At 42.8% G+C, this 15,037-nt stretch overlaps 1 protein-coding gene across 1 annotated transcript; it reads left to right on the plus strand.

The window, feature by feature from the left end:
* The first annotated feature begins 675 nt into the window (after window positions 1–675).
* On the plus strand, window positions 676–14,124 carry LOC147427729 (uncharacterized). Its single transcript, XM_086497778.1, has 3 exons — window positions 676–1,141; window positions 12,610–12,650; window positions 12,742–14,124. The coding sequence occupies exon 3, from the start codon at window positions 12,913–12,915 to the stop codon at window positions 13,675–13,677; it is 765 nt and encodes a 254-aa protein (XP_086353904.1). The 5' UTR covers window positions 676–1,141; window positions 12,610–12,650; window positions 12,742–12,912; the 3' UTR covers window positions 13,678–14,124.
* The last annotated feature ends 913 nt before the right edge of the window (window positions 14,125–15,037 follow it).

Genomic DNA, 15,037 nt, shown 5'->3' on the forward strand with positions numbered 1-15,037 from the left:
GGATCCTGAAGCTTATGTAAACTGAGTTTGACTCTAAAGAGGACATGATCTCTGGGATTAATAGCTCTAGCTTGATGTAAGAAGGCTTACTTGAACTCCACCCTTTTGAGAAAGAGGTGCATTTAGTGGAAGGGAGAGGTAGTAACTCTTTTGGAGGGGAGTTACCTCCGTGTGGGGTCCTCTTAGCAAGCTGAACTCACTAATTTTGTGCGTTTGAGAGGTAAAGCACTAGAGCCACTTTTAGAGGAGTCTTTTAGAGGAGTGAGACTTTGCATGCACTGCAATGGAGTTAAGTGCTCCATCTTTCAATGGTAGTAATCAAATCAAATTGGACTTATGACCAGCAACAACGAAAGACTGATGACGACGAGTAAACCCTAGACAGCGGAGGTGCTGTCAAAGGGCGACATCTGTTGTTGTCTTCTTCGTCTGGTCTTCCTTTGCTGTCAAAGGGGCCGTGCTTCGCATAGTGACTTTCTCTGAGCGCTGTTCTCGGTACTACTTTTCCTGGTGCAATGCTCGTCTGCAAAGAGATAGATACGCAGAGGTAGGTGCGCGCGCGCGCGCCCGTGTGGGTGTGGGTTTGAGAGAGAGAGAGAGAGAGAGAGCCCCATCAGCTGCAGAAGCGTTTGGAGAAGGGAGGGGCAGCAGACATCATCAGAGCAATAACATTTTTTCAAGACGGGTTCCGCTTGTTGTGTGGCCTCTCGGCCACATGGAGCGTCATGCTCGTCCACAAGGGCGAGTGATGGGTGCTCCTCTCTTGAGCCTCTTCATCGATGGCGAGGCAGCAGCGGGGGCTACTCGCCTCCTCTCTCTTCCCGATGGGAACCCACGTCTCTCAATCAACATCATCCTCATCCTCTTAATCAACATAATCAGCACCACCCTCAGCCAGACCTGTCATCCACGGCATCCTCACAAAGGCGACTTCCGCAATGTGGAGCTTCTTCGTCTTCAATTAGTAGAAGCCCTAGCCATGCTGGAAGCAGTGTTTTCAACGAGCTGTATCATCACCACCAGCGTGACCTTACAGATAATCATAGCGTTTCATCCAGTAGTAGTCCCCCTGGTAGCTTTGGGGCATCCTATTGGGCTTCACGGGAAGGCAATGTGGGCGATTTTGCTTCTGCATCATCAGGTGCTTCACCGTACAACTCATTTTTTTACAATTTTTGAATTTGGAGTGTTGTCAGCAAAAATGTTACTTTTACTCTTAAAATTGCCTATGAGTCTGCTAACAACAAAAATACAAGGCACACACACAAGTTGTTAGCTGCAGTTTGAGATCGCTTGCAAAACCGATATATATATATATATGACAGTGGTTAATGGTCGGTGGTGATGGCCACTAGTCAATAGCCGGTGGTTGGTTTAGGGTGGATACGTCTACACATGGGCGGTTGCCTCTCATCATGCGAGAGGGTAGCCCATAGAGGCTCCTTTTGGCCTCTTATGCATATGAAAAAGAAGAAAAACGTGCGAGCTAGGGAGAGAATCGGGCAAAGGTGACCATTCAGGGCTTCTAAGCTCTTTGTAAATTACTTCAAGTTTAAAGTGTAAAGTGATAGATTATGGTGGATAGGTTAGTGTGCCATTCATGGCATACGCATGATTAGATAGAGTTAGCTTATGGCTTGATATTGGGCACACAATACAATAGAGTATAGTTGCAAAATGATAGACTTACTTTTATTCAACATAATGTGCCTCTATATAGGCATATACAAAAGGACAACCTTTTGACACACGGGCATGTGGCTGCCTATGAGCAAACACAAGATATATCTGCCTATACACAAATACAAGTGGTTGTGCTTTACACAAAGATTGTAAGAGGTTGTTCACACAAGAGATGCAACAAAATCGAGCATCCGAACAATCCTTCCCTATGTGGGTTTTGGCTGCATTTCACTCACACAATCCTCCCCTCAAAATACTCAAGGGTGAGACACACAAAACACAAGCTTCCCCTTGAACACAAATCTACCTCCCCTAGACATAAAGGGTGTAGGCACACAAAATAACAGGGTGTAGGCACACACACAAGCCTCCCCTGACACAAATAGAGGGTAAGGTACATAAGAGAGAATGCTCACAGTATATCATCATATACCAAGCCAACATTGTTGTCGTTCTTATCGTCAGAATCTTCAGTGGTGGCAAGGTTGATTGTTGCTTTTGCTTAATCTTTGAAATGCTCTTTGTGATTGGTAACCTATGAAGATTTATCTTTGAACCTGCAGTACTTTGTAGCATGGTTGCCACAAATGCGGAAAGGGTTGACTTCATAGCAATGCTTTCAAAGATGATTTGTTCTGCCACAGTGTGTGCACTTTAAGTTCCTTTTGCATTTTTGATTGTAGCGGTTGGATGAGACCATAAAAGCGTTATTTGTTGGTTGTCGATTGCCTTTGAGTTTCTTTTCATGCTCTTGAAGAGAGTTTATTACATCTTCAATTTTAGGGATTGGGTCTTTCTCTTTAAGCTCTGTTACAATTTGGCCAAAATTTGCATCAAGAAAAGCTTTGAGAAGCACAACAATTTGTTCTTCATTATCTACAGGGTATTTTATACATGTCACCTTTGTGGAGATACTTTTGAGCTTATTGACAAGAGATGACACATCTTCTCCACGCTCCATAAGCAATCCATATAGTTGCATCTTTGATGTAATTTTAAAATGTTAGGCAATAACGCCAAAATGATGTTCTAAGATTAACCATGCTTCATGTGCACTGGTGCAGTCATCCAAATAATGCACAAAGTTGTTGTCAAGTGAGGTGAGCAGAATGCCAAGAGCTTGCTCGTCTTTTGATGCAAATTGTGCTAAGCTTTGTTGCATTTCTACACTTTCATTGCCACTTGCCGGCTTAATGACGGACCATGATTGTTTTTGCATTAAGCAGCCTTTGGTTTTTTCCTACCACGTGTGAAAACCATTGTCGTTGAATTTATCAATTCCCTTTTCTCCCATGATGGTGACTCTCGTGTGTGGTGAGAGGAAGGTCTTACCCGAGTGATTTGGGCAGTGTCTAACCTTAAAAGGTGTTACAAAGGTATTTGTGAAGTCACTCTCCATTAATATGGAGCACCACTTCACAAAACTTGCGGTATATTTTGAGGCTCAAAAAATTTGAAATTGATGATTACAAAAAAAAATTGAGGACTTTGGTGAGCACGAAGGATATGAAGCCTTGGTAGAATGCTTGAAGTCCTATCAAAACCTCCTTTGAAATGTAGTGCTTTTGTTGGCCATTTTATTTGCCTTTGAGTTGGCGTTGTTGAAATAATTCGGTTGGCACCCTTTTAAGTTAAAAAGGGGTGTATGGGTTATGGCAAGAGGGTAGTAAGGGCTGCCGTGGGAGTTGGCCTTTGGGCAATGCTTTGGCCCTTGATGGCAATGTGGGCCATGGATGATGAGTATGGGAATGCGGCCTTGAAATAACCAAATACAATAAGGCATAATAGCCTACATATGCAATGACAGAGCATTGACAAGTAGTTGTCGCAGATCTGAGAGATTGTCATCGATTGCAACAAGTTGCAAGCAGGACACAAATTGCAGGTGCCGTAGCAATTTGAGTAGTTTGATGATGGACATCACTACAGTTTGATGTATGGTGTTGGTGTCGAGCTTGCTCGATTGGGTAGTAGGTGAGTAGAAGGCGTACTGGGTGAAGGGCTACAACAGACTAGCTAGTGCCGTGTATGTCGATGTTGGGTAACGATGATGCAGCACTATCGAGCGAGCCAAGCTCAAATGGTGTAGATGAGGGCTCCTACAGGGCAAGAGTAGAAATGGAGTGAGTTTGACGGGCTGCAAAATCACAATACAAATAGTGAAATGGGGGAGAACTTTGAAGTTTGAAGCATGTAGGTGTAAAGGTAGCTAGAGAGTCAAAGCTCTTGGCATCCCAACATAAAGCCATTCAATGGCTACTATCCCGTGGACGTGGCCCATGCTTGGGTGGACCACGTATATTTTTCATATGCTCTCTCTCTCTCTCTCTCTCTCTCTCTCTCTCTCTCTCTCAGCTTAAAAAGACGCTGGACCCTAAGTCACACAAATGTATCTTTATTGCTTATGGTGCAAATGGAGAGATGGGTTATCATTTTTGGCACCCAAAATCTTGGAGAGTTAATTGTAGCTCACAAGTGATATTTAATGAATCAAAGATGCACATACAACCCAGGAAAGAGGTTGAATATCACAAAGTAAAATTCAAGGATGTAGCTTTAAGTCCAATAATGCAAACAACTCAATCTACTAGAGGGGGGTAAAACCTCCTAGTGATGGAAAAAATGTCGTGGCTGTCCTAAGTGTGTTCACACACATCACTACCACATATGTATGGTAATAGTATTTTGCTCCTCTGGATCTTCACCTTGTAACTCCTATAGCCTTCACATGCTGCATAGCATCCATGAAAACCTTGGCGAGGCTGAGAAAATCCCTGATGGCACACCTATTGAGGTAGTCAATCTAGCACATAAATGGCCCCCGGTGAAACTTCAACTACTCATATCTTGGCCATTTAAACTTTGATTTTTGATTTGAAAAGATCGACATGCACTATAAGTTGAGAACTTTAGTCTTATTCATTCACTTTATCCCTAAAAATCATCTGCAAGTGTCCAATTTGTCAAGGATCTACAAGTCCCTTTGAACTTCAAACCGCCATAACTTTCACACTGTAGCTCCAATTGAGGGGCCGTTTGGACCATAAAATATATCACACTAGGGGCCACCTTTAGCACTCCCATTTTTGCACTTTGAACACTTCAACCATCCACCTATGGCAGGCACCATAGTAGAGCACTCTAGCCTTGAAAACCACATAAAGCATACATATTTACTGCTCCTTGCTTGCCCTTGATCTTCATAGCTGCCTAACCGCTTTGGCATGTCCCTCAGAGACCTCATAGCCCTACATTGCACCCTTCATAACATCAACCAACTTTAGTTGCACCATCATTTCCCAACCCCCGTGTTGAACATTCATGTTCAATAAAAAAAAGCCTTTATTCACCTAGAAACCACAAAACTAAAGAGCATCGTGAGCAAATTTAAAAAAACTACCATATGTACAAAGCCCCACTTCTACTTTTTACTCCCAATCCTCAAGTGGGTTGCCCAACCCCCTGCTTAGTTGAACCGCCTAGTTCAAACACTTGGCTTTGAGCACAACCACCCATTTGCAATAACTCTCAATAGTGTCGCACCCAATCACGTAGCCATCCATGCACACAATAAGCCCATAACATTCTTGCACCACTCCAAGCATCACCTTGCCTCTATCGTGCTTCAAACACAGCACTGCTATGCATGCCATCCTGCTCCATAAACACACCTAACCCTCCTTCCCGATCGTATAAAGCGGAGTGTCCCTCAAGAGAGCCCCGTATCTGACTCAATAACCCATTGCACAATTGCACTCACAAGCATACATTGTTTCAACCAGGACTCTCATACCTCTTTGGAAAGATTGGATGAGGCCAAAACCTAGGGTTCCTCTTTATCTACCATAGAACCCACCTGCTACATTGGAAACTCCTCCACCATTGGCTCATCTACCATCATCAGCTTCAGACTTGCCTCCATACTTGTAGCACCCTCAACACTAGAATCATCAAGCCCTTTCATGAAAAGTAGGCTAGACGGCTCAACCATCATCCCTTGCATTTTGACTTTACCTTCCTATCCTTCAAGCACCTGCTCCATCACTACATTCTCAGACAAAAAAGAGAGAAACTCATCCTCAACTGCACCATCCATCTACCCTCCTTCCATAGTCAAGAGTGCTCTTATCTTTCATGGCAGATTTCCGTACCTGCTGCACCACTATGGCACATTCCATAGAAACCTTCATAAGCATAGCCATCAACATGGCACCGCACACCCTCTTCACTTGGATGTCTTCTCCTATAGGCCCATATTCCTCTACTTGGCATTTATTAAGCACATCGATTGGCACATCTTCTTGCTCCTCAAATACATCTTTCAAATCTTCACCCACATGCAAAAGATCAAATTCCTCATACCTTTCCTGGAATGAATCGGCTTCCCAAGTTATATCTGCATCAATAGAACTACTAAAGTCTGTTTCCACTTCCTCTTCTGTTTCAAGATCAAGGATTTCCTCTACCTTCACTACTTTAACCTCATTTACAAACCTCACTTTCTGATCTCTAGCACACATCAATGGAGCTTGATCAATCCTACCGGGAATTGTCTGTGCATCTTCTATCCTATCTAAAACCGCTTCCACTTTTTTCACAGTAGGAACATCCCTAGCTAGCATCTTGGGCATAGAAACCACTCCATCTCTTTGCAACAATAGAACCAATGGTTTCTATCGCATCGGCATGTTCTCTAGCATCGGCTTCGTCTTTACTTCCACTGCCTCAACTAGCTTTGGCACCATTTGACAGACAATTCAGTATCTTGCCAAATTAACGGTTTCCGCAAACATCATGGGCCCTTTTGGTTTGACCTTATCTTGAACATCCTCATGCTGGAAACCCATGAACTTGCTCAATTTTTAAAAATCAACATTATTTGCAGTATTTACCTCTACAAGCTATCCCCAAAAAGCTTCAAATTCCCACTCGAATGCTAAAAGATCACCATCTAAGCTTTGCTTTAATCCATCTAACTTTCGCTTTATTTCATGTAGCTGCACATTTGGTACATACTTGCATTGAAAGGCCGCTTCCAAAAAAATTTCAATCCATATTTTCTTCATCTCATAACCCGTCGTACCATCTCTTGGCTTTACCACAAACCAAGAGAGGAAAAACTTGAACCACGCCTTCATTTCTTGACAATATGCTCTCTAGCATAAATAGCCCGTAATCCTGCATCCAGGTTTCCTCATCTTCAATCCCAGTGAGAATTGGAAAACCCGATCACATCTTCTTTAACAACACATGCTCTTCAAAAGCTGCACATCGAGCAGCTCCAAAACCATGATTTCACCTTCAAATAGAAGCAATTGGCATCTCCTCAGTGGGGGCACCAAAAGATGGAGAGGAGGAATGCAAACACACCCAGAAACGCTAGCAGATTGCCTCTCTATAGCCATGATGATCACAACACCCCAATCCATACAAGTTCAAACTAGAACAACATGGTTGCTCCACACAAACTCTAAATCATTGAAGCAACAAACCCATCCACACTTTGATGAATCTCAAGCCACACTATTGGCATGGATTCTATCACATACACAAACTCCACACAATGCTTCTCTCTTGCTCACTCTTCACACCATGCAAAACACGACCCAAGGGACCACTCACACACACACACCAGTACCATCATGCAACAAAGAGCATACCATAGAGAGCAGAAGGGGGAGAGGATTGACAACACTAGGGGGGATGGGCACTTGATTCAATAAAAAAGTTGGAACAATGCTCCTCCAATCTCTTTTCTAACCTCGATCTTCTCCTATAGATTCTCTCCTTTGTTCTTCTCCAAGAACTCCCTCTCAAAAAACCCCAAAAATGTCAAAAAAACGGGCCCTTATAGGGTGAGTTACCTATTTCTGTCAATTTCTATTTTTATCGATCACCACTAACGGTTCTTTTAGCATGTATCTGCATGAACTTGTCCTTTTCCAAAATTCTCGGCATGTCACCCCATCATGGGAACACACCCCTTATGGGAGCCGCAGCGTCGACACTACTGGTTTCCAAGTAAAAGCACCACATGCCCTCAATAAAAAGAGGGGCCCCTTATAGGAACCCTGTGTGAATGCCCACTGAGCTACCATGTCATCATCAACATCGTCGCCCACCAACTAGTAGCACACTATATATATATATATATATATATATATATATAGCTGAATACAAAAAGTGATAGCGTTAGCATTGCAGCCTTTCCTTTTGATCTATAAGCATTAGCTTTGCAACAAAAAGGCCTATTTCGATGTAATGAGACAAAGGGATTTCATTTTTTTTACCACTCTTCTACGAATTTTTTTGGAAGCCTCTTTGATTATATATGCATTTTATATTTGATGAATTCTATATATAGAAGGATTTAGTGCACCCAGAGTTACAAGTAGGGCATCTGGCACATGATGTAGAGAGAGCACATAATGTGCTTCGAATTTGACTCTACTCTTATTCAAGTAGTTATTGAGTTTGGATCTTTGAAAAGACACATGCAAGGAAGTTCTATCTCATGATGGGTGGTATATCTAGTCAACATTTTGTGTTTGTATTTAGTCAACATTGATGTGGCACGTAGATTTTTGTATTAATATATGTTCATGTGTTTTTGGGGGTGTGTGTTGATTAAGTATATATTGATTCTAAAAACAGTACTGATGATAAAACAAAAGCTTGTGATCACTTTGCTTGATTGAGTTAGTGGATAAAATGTCTTCAGGATGGCCACCATGTGGTTGCAACTTGGACTTACTTCATGGATCTAATCGAGAAAGCATCATTATAGCCTTTTAACAAGAAAATAGTCTCTTACATGAAGTGGAGTAGGGTAAACCTCAAATGAGGTTTATCCCAAGTGAATGTCTTAATTTGTTCCTAGTTTACTAAATTAGTTGTGCACACAATGAATGAACACACACACACACACACACACACACACACACACACACACACACACACACACACAGAGAGAGAGAGAGAGAGAGAGAGAGAGAGAGAGAGAGAGAGAGAACTCTGGCAATGAAGTAGTTGCGTTTATAATAATGGGAGCAAGGGTTTTCTCGAAGTGAATTTGCTCGACAAAATTTAACACATCAAATAAGAAAAAAATTGCCTATAGTGACTTGTCATGGTATTTCCTCTGCCCCTTGGACTCCAGTGCCCTTCAAGAGCCCTAGTAGCTAGCAAACCCTTTTCTGCTATTTATTCTTACTTATGGGATTTATGGAGGGTCATGGCGGCTGAGAGCTGGGTCGGGCAGCTAAGGGCAAGGGCTATATATGGTGCAAGGGGTCACCTCCAGATGTATACAGATGAACCCCAGCAGGGGGCACCCTCTCTTGGGTGTCTCAGTGGCTAGCCCTTTGAGGCCAGTGGCTAGTTGGCAGGAGGGGGGACAATTTCCCTTGAGAAATCAATAGCAACACACAAACAGAAACTTTAAAATCTTTGAACTACTTAGATAGAGAGAGAGAGTTGACATGGCATGACGGAGTTCCGTGCCTAGAAGAAAGACTGACGTCCCTTTCGATATTCTTTATTATTGCTCACAGCAAAGTACAACTCCTGAGGGTCCTCTGCTCTCAAACTTTGCATCTAGATGCTCGGCAAAATGAGGCCCCAAGGGTCCTTGTAAACAATACTAGGGATGCCCAAAAGCAGAGCCCTAAAAGCAACTAGTTCAAAAGCACTAGACCCCAAAAGCATATGCCCTAAAAGCTAGCGTTGAAATCAGCCAGCGTGATTTGCAAAAATGCGTACACCATACCACGTCAGCACATCAACGCAAAATCCGGGTATCCGTACAGTGTGCCACGTTAGCGTGTAAATGCGGTTTACGGAAAACACTTTTAGGGTTCTAGCTTTGGATTTTTAGGGTTTTAGGCTGCATGACCTATGCTCTGAAAGTTTTTCGAGTTGACCAGTTTAGTTTCTCTTGTCCACTCGGCCATTTCTCTTCCAATTGGTCATACCACATCATCACTTTTGACATTCCCCCCTCTTGAAAGAATTATAATCGCCCTCGATTACGCTTGCAAAAACAATCAAAGGATAGAAACTTTTTTCGTTAGGCACCGAGTCTCTGGTGATGTTCCAGACGGATTAAGATCAACAACAATTCGCTCTTAGTTCTAAATTGAAGTTTTTACTGATAGAGTTTTAACCAACAAGGGCATTGGTGATCCAAGAGGCAGTCCATTGTTTGCGAGTAGACTCATCATCACCATCCTTATGTTTTGGACATTTCCACATCACCCACGGGAGCTTGCCTCTCTCTCAAAAGTCACCGTGGAGGACATCATCTAGAAGTAACTTTATTCGAGACCATCTTATGGCGTCCATGGAGTTCGGTACCGGTACCTCACCTTAAGCAGGAGGGGATGTCACGTGTACATAGCTTTGTGTGCCACGTAGACATGCTTCATCAACTTCCAGAGCCAGTTTTTCCCTTCTTCCTAGATAGGAGTGTCTAGAATCCTAGGAGGATTAGTACTGGCAATTTTGTGAGCGTGTTCGGAGGACTTGCATGTCGGGACGAATCCATTAGATTAGGTTTTCCAGTTTTGGAACCCTCTTGCATAAATGGTTGTACACGCATTTTTGATTACACTATGGTGGGCATTTGGCATGACATGCATGTAGTTTTAGGTTATAGGAATCCAACAAGCCATTCCCCGCATGAATCGGATTCTTGAGTGGGCAAATGTGCGACAGCTTTGCGCAAAACTGAACCCTCTGGCCAAACTTATTAATAAATCATTTTAATGATTTATTTGTGGGGTATGGTGGACAATTTGCCCTACCTAAGCCTAAGGAAGTTCATAAGCCCAATTCATGGCCTATAAAGGGACCCAATAGCTAGCGTTTTCAACAGATGAAGGTAGCGCTAGTAGCGAGCAGAGAAACCCCAGCGTTTTGCTCAAAGATCTGCTAGCGTTTTCTGCAAGTCATCCCCAGCCCTAGCATTTTACAGATTTCTACCTAGCGCTATTTGCAGATTAGCCAACGTTTTCAGTTTTCAGCCGAGTCTATCGTCCGATTGTGCGAGATTTGCTAACACTAGCTTCTCCTAGATGCGGTCCGGTCCTTCGGCAGCCCATTGAGCCTCCCCTCAGCCATTCCCTCTCCAGCATTAAGTGCCATCATCGCTGTCATGGAGATTTGCGTTTTCAGCCCTGCTTTACTCGAGAGATCTGTTGCATTTTACGTCATAGATATGTGTTTTTGCAGCCAACTCCTAGCCGTGCATTCCTCTCACATCGGGAGCGCAACTCAGCCCCAGATCTACCCCTTGGTGGCCATGCACAATTCCACATCGAAAAGGATCCAAAGGTGCATGAAATCCAAAGCAAATACCACATTGACAACGGTGTGGGGGGGCCTTGACAGGGTTGGTTGGGACCCCATTGAGTGTCATTCTCCTCTTCTCTCTCTCTCTCTCTCTCTCTCTCTCTCTCTCTCTCCCCTCTACACATCTCTACCGCTTTCTCTCATTCCCTCTTTTCAGGGAAAGGTAAAAGGAACCATCATTCAAGCTTAAAAGGAATCACTAACGCAAGGAAAAGAAGTAAAGGCTTTGTGGAAGTGTAAAACCTAGATCTTTACCATATTCAATTCCGCTGCTCCTGACAGTCGAACTTCATAGGTTGGAATTTCTTTTGTTTCTTCTTCTTCTTCTAGGTTTTAGGCCCCTCAGCCGGGATCTTCAAAACTCAATCAAGTTAGTCCAAGACCTTGAGGTCACTCAGATGTTCCTAGTGCCACACAGATGATTACAGATGCGAGTACAATACATGAAAAGGAGAGGAAATCTGATCACGGCAAAGAGGATTTTGGCTCTGACAAAGAGACTGGCATGGACCACCTTTCTAGGGAGTGATTGGCCACACGTCTGCAGTGATCAGACTCTGCAATAAAAAATACGATTGATCCCTTGGAGAAGGAGCCAAATTTGCAGATTCTTTTCCTTTTCCATTGAAGGGCTTCAAGATTCAAGAGAAGCATGATGCATCTAGAGATTCAAAAAAGACAAAAGGGGTAGAAGTACTTTTTGACCGGAATTTCAGGTTTGACCAATGCTGAATGCGTGTTGTTTGCTGATTGACTGATGCTATGCACACGGATATATAGAATCATGTGTTTTGATTTGGCTACCGTAGTCCCGAAGTGTTACGTGCAACTGTGGTCCTAATGAACCTGTCTAGACGTGTTGGTCTTGTGAACTGGCTCACACAGTACCCCCACACGATCCCATAGGAGGCTTTCATCGTTGAGACGGGTTAGCTCTAGTTCGTAGTAGCATGTCCTCGTGGCACATCGAACCCATGTGTTGAAATGCGACAATTGTTCAGAGTTAAGTTGATTAACGACACTAAGGCTTCTAATAGGTATTAGGGTTTGGTTAAAGAAGTTAAAAGATCAATTTACATGTGATCACCAAAGAAGATTGGAATTGTGAACAGAACTGTGACTGGATTGCACAGCTATACTTGATCTGCAGCCTTTTTGATCAGACAAGTACTAGTGGACGAGCTAGGGGTATCTATAAGCCCTAAGAAGGTCGAGTTTTTAGCTTGGAAACAATACAACACTTTTCTACCACTATGTGAGTGTTGTCCATGTGGTAGCGGGTCATTCACTTGAGGGTAGCCACAATTTAGCAGACAACACAAACAACCGCTACCTGTTTATTTTGTGCCTTTCAAAACATTTACGTAAGGCTCACTCTTAATGAGAATTTTGCATGGATTAAAAATTTACTCTGGAAGGCCAACTTTTGACAAATATTGAATGTGTTCGCAAAAAAAAACTATTGTTCTCTGAACTAGTTAGTGAAAATAAAACTATGTACCTGTAAATTTATTATCTTGTCTTTTATCTTTTTTTTTTCCTAGCTTGATTTTCACACTTGTTATTTGACTGCAGATTCTGTTACGAGGACACCAGATCAGCTCTTTTCCAGAGAGGTACATTTTAACTTGACAATTGTCAACAGTTTTCCTCACAGTCATTGCCTTTTTCTGTTCATGATTGTAGGGGGTTTGAATCCTTTTTCAGGGACATCTGCAGTCAAGGGCCTCCACTCTTTTCGATCCCTTTGGATGTTCGAGAGAGTCATCGTCATCAAATGCTCGTCGATCTTTATTTCACCGAAATCACAGTGGGACCTATTCTCTATCCAAGAAAGGTCCAAGAGGTTTTTTCTGTAGACAAAAATCAGATAGTCGAATGTCCCTTCAGAATGCTGCCCTAGAAGGAGGGGGTCCTTGGCTGCAAGGATCGGGTCAGCAAGCTGGTGGTATGGACTGGTCCATGCAAGCATTCTCTCAACTTGTGGCTTTTTCTCAGAGAGAAGGCTTTGGGCTGTTGGACAACCCAGATGCTATGAACACAACAGAAACTGCTGACGAAGGGTTTTCCTCCTCTTTGGAAAGGATACGGGTCTCTTCTTTACCGAGCCCTCGTCGTCAGTCTCCTGAATTGCGAGGAGATGGGCAGATCTGTGGCATTTGCTCGAGGTTGTTGCGGCATAAGTCGCCTTGGAGCTCCCAGAGAATGCTGGTAGGAAACAGAGACTTGCCAGTGATTGGTGTCCTTGCTTGTGGCCACGTTTTTCATGCCGATTGCCTTGAGAAGGATGTCCCAGAAACGCTCAAGCATGATCCTCCTTGTCCTCAGTGTGATCAATATAAGGATGCCTCTGGGAAGGCAACGTCGTCTGCTGGCGTCGAGAGTGTGAAGGTTGGAAATATATCACTGAAGACGAAATTTCCGAAGTTTGGGCCGCAGCTGTGGAAAAGATCTTTATCGAGTTCAAAGTTGAATTCCTCCAGACAGCCAGGAAAAGGAGGAAGTGATGTTCGAGAAAAGGGTTTTTTCCAGAGATCCTTATCTCGGAAGCAGTTTCCATTCCTAGCAAGGGGAGTGAAGGACTCTGGCAGTTCGAGAAAGGTGAGTTCTCCAGCGCAGGTATCCCCGGAGAATCAGACTTAAAAGCCTTCAGGCTATAACATGGTAATGTCCTCTCCTTCCGGTATATGGCCTTGACTAGTACGTGGAAATGCTCTCTCCTTTTGATAACTGGCCATGCATACTCATTATGGGTTCGATTCTATTCGGCCCATACATCAGATTTGAATGACTAAAATGTACTGCTCTGTGGTGACTATTTACGGATATTCTGTTCTTATGGTGTAAATCGACTTAGCTTGGTGAAACATCAAAGGTTTTCAATCAAGCTGATGCTATTCTCCAATAGCCTTTGCTCAAATCAGATTGGTGCATTGCTTCAAACAGCTGCTATAGACTCGCTTAGCAATGTGTATATATATGTGGAGAGGTCTTACTGTTTCTCAAACGTCACATAATGCTGTGCTGTATTGTGGCTTTCATGTACAAGCTTTTCAGTAATAAAACAACGAGGCTTTGTTTCTTTTTTTCTCTCCTGTTCGTAGTACGACGATCAAGTTGCATTTAGCAATTTGCCTTCTATTGATGTTTTTATTGAAGTTTATCAGCTTCCAGCTTGTGTCTTTCATCAGCTCAAGGAAGCCAACGTTGAAGAGGAGACGAAATGTCTCAACCATTAGTCTTGTAATGGGATCTTGGTACATATGTGCTCCACAAACTACTCAATATGAATGAGATAATTGTGTGTGCCTTCCTTTAAGCCCATCATCTAGACAGTAAATGCGACTCGTCAATATTAAGTAGGAGTCGCAGATATAATCTTAAAGTGGTATTCGTGCACTGTAAGATTGCATAATGGACATGTCTTGTTGTAGTGCTGTCATAAGTTGATATCTTTAATAAAGATCCCAACAAAAAATTGAAAACCTCTTCAAGCTTTGATAAGTCCTGGTTGTTTAATTAGCTTGATGCAATAAATTAAGGCTGAAACAGATTTTTCCTCCAGAGTTGAGTGTAGGGAAGGGGTCTTGTCGAAGGAAGTGAAATGGCCAGACGTGACATTGTGATCATCTAAAGGATAAAGATGGGAGTTGATAGATGCATGGAAACTAATGTAAAACATGGTCAATGCATCCAAGCTAATGGAAATAGAGTATGTGATGTCTTTGATGCTGATTTCAGCCATATTCTCAAACAACATTACGTATCGACGCATCCACTACCATCCATGGTAGTGGATGCGTGGATCTCATCCAACCAAATGCCTATATGCCCTTTGTTGGTCCAGGATAATTTGAGACAAATGAGCAGTAAATAACAATAACAAATGAGCAGTAAATAACAATAAGTCACTTGCAATTTTCTATCTTGATTTGGATGTTCTCATAAAAGACCAAGTCAACCTCATGCCAAACGCAACAAGAAATCAAGAAAATTATCAAAA

This window comes from Adiantum capillus-veneris, chromosome 23 (genome assembly GCF_014529385.1).
Source record: "Adiantum capillus-veneris isolate H3 chromosome 23, ASM1452938v2, whole genome shotgun sequence".
Taxonomy (NCBI): Eukaryota; Viridiplantae; Streptophyta; class Polypodiopsida; order Polypodiales; family Pteridaceae; genus Adiantum; species Adiantum capillus-veneris.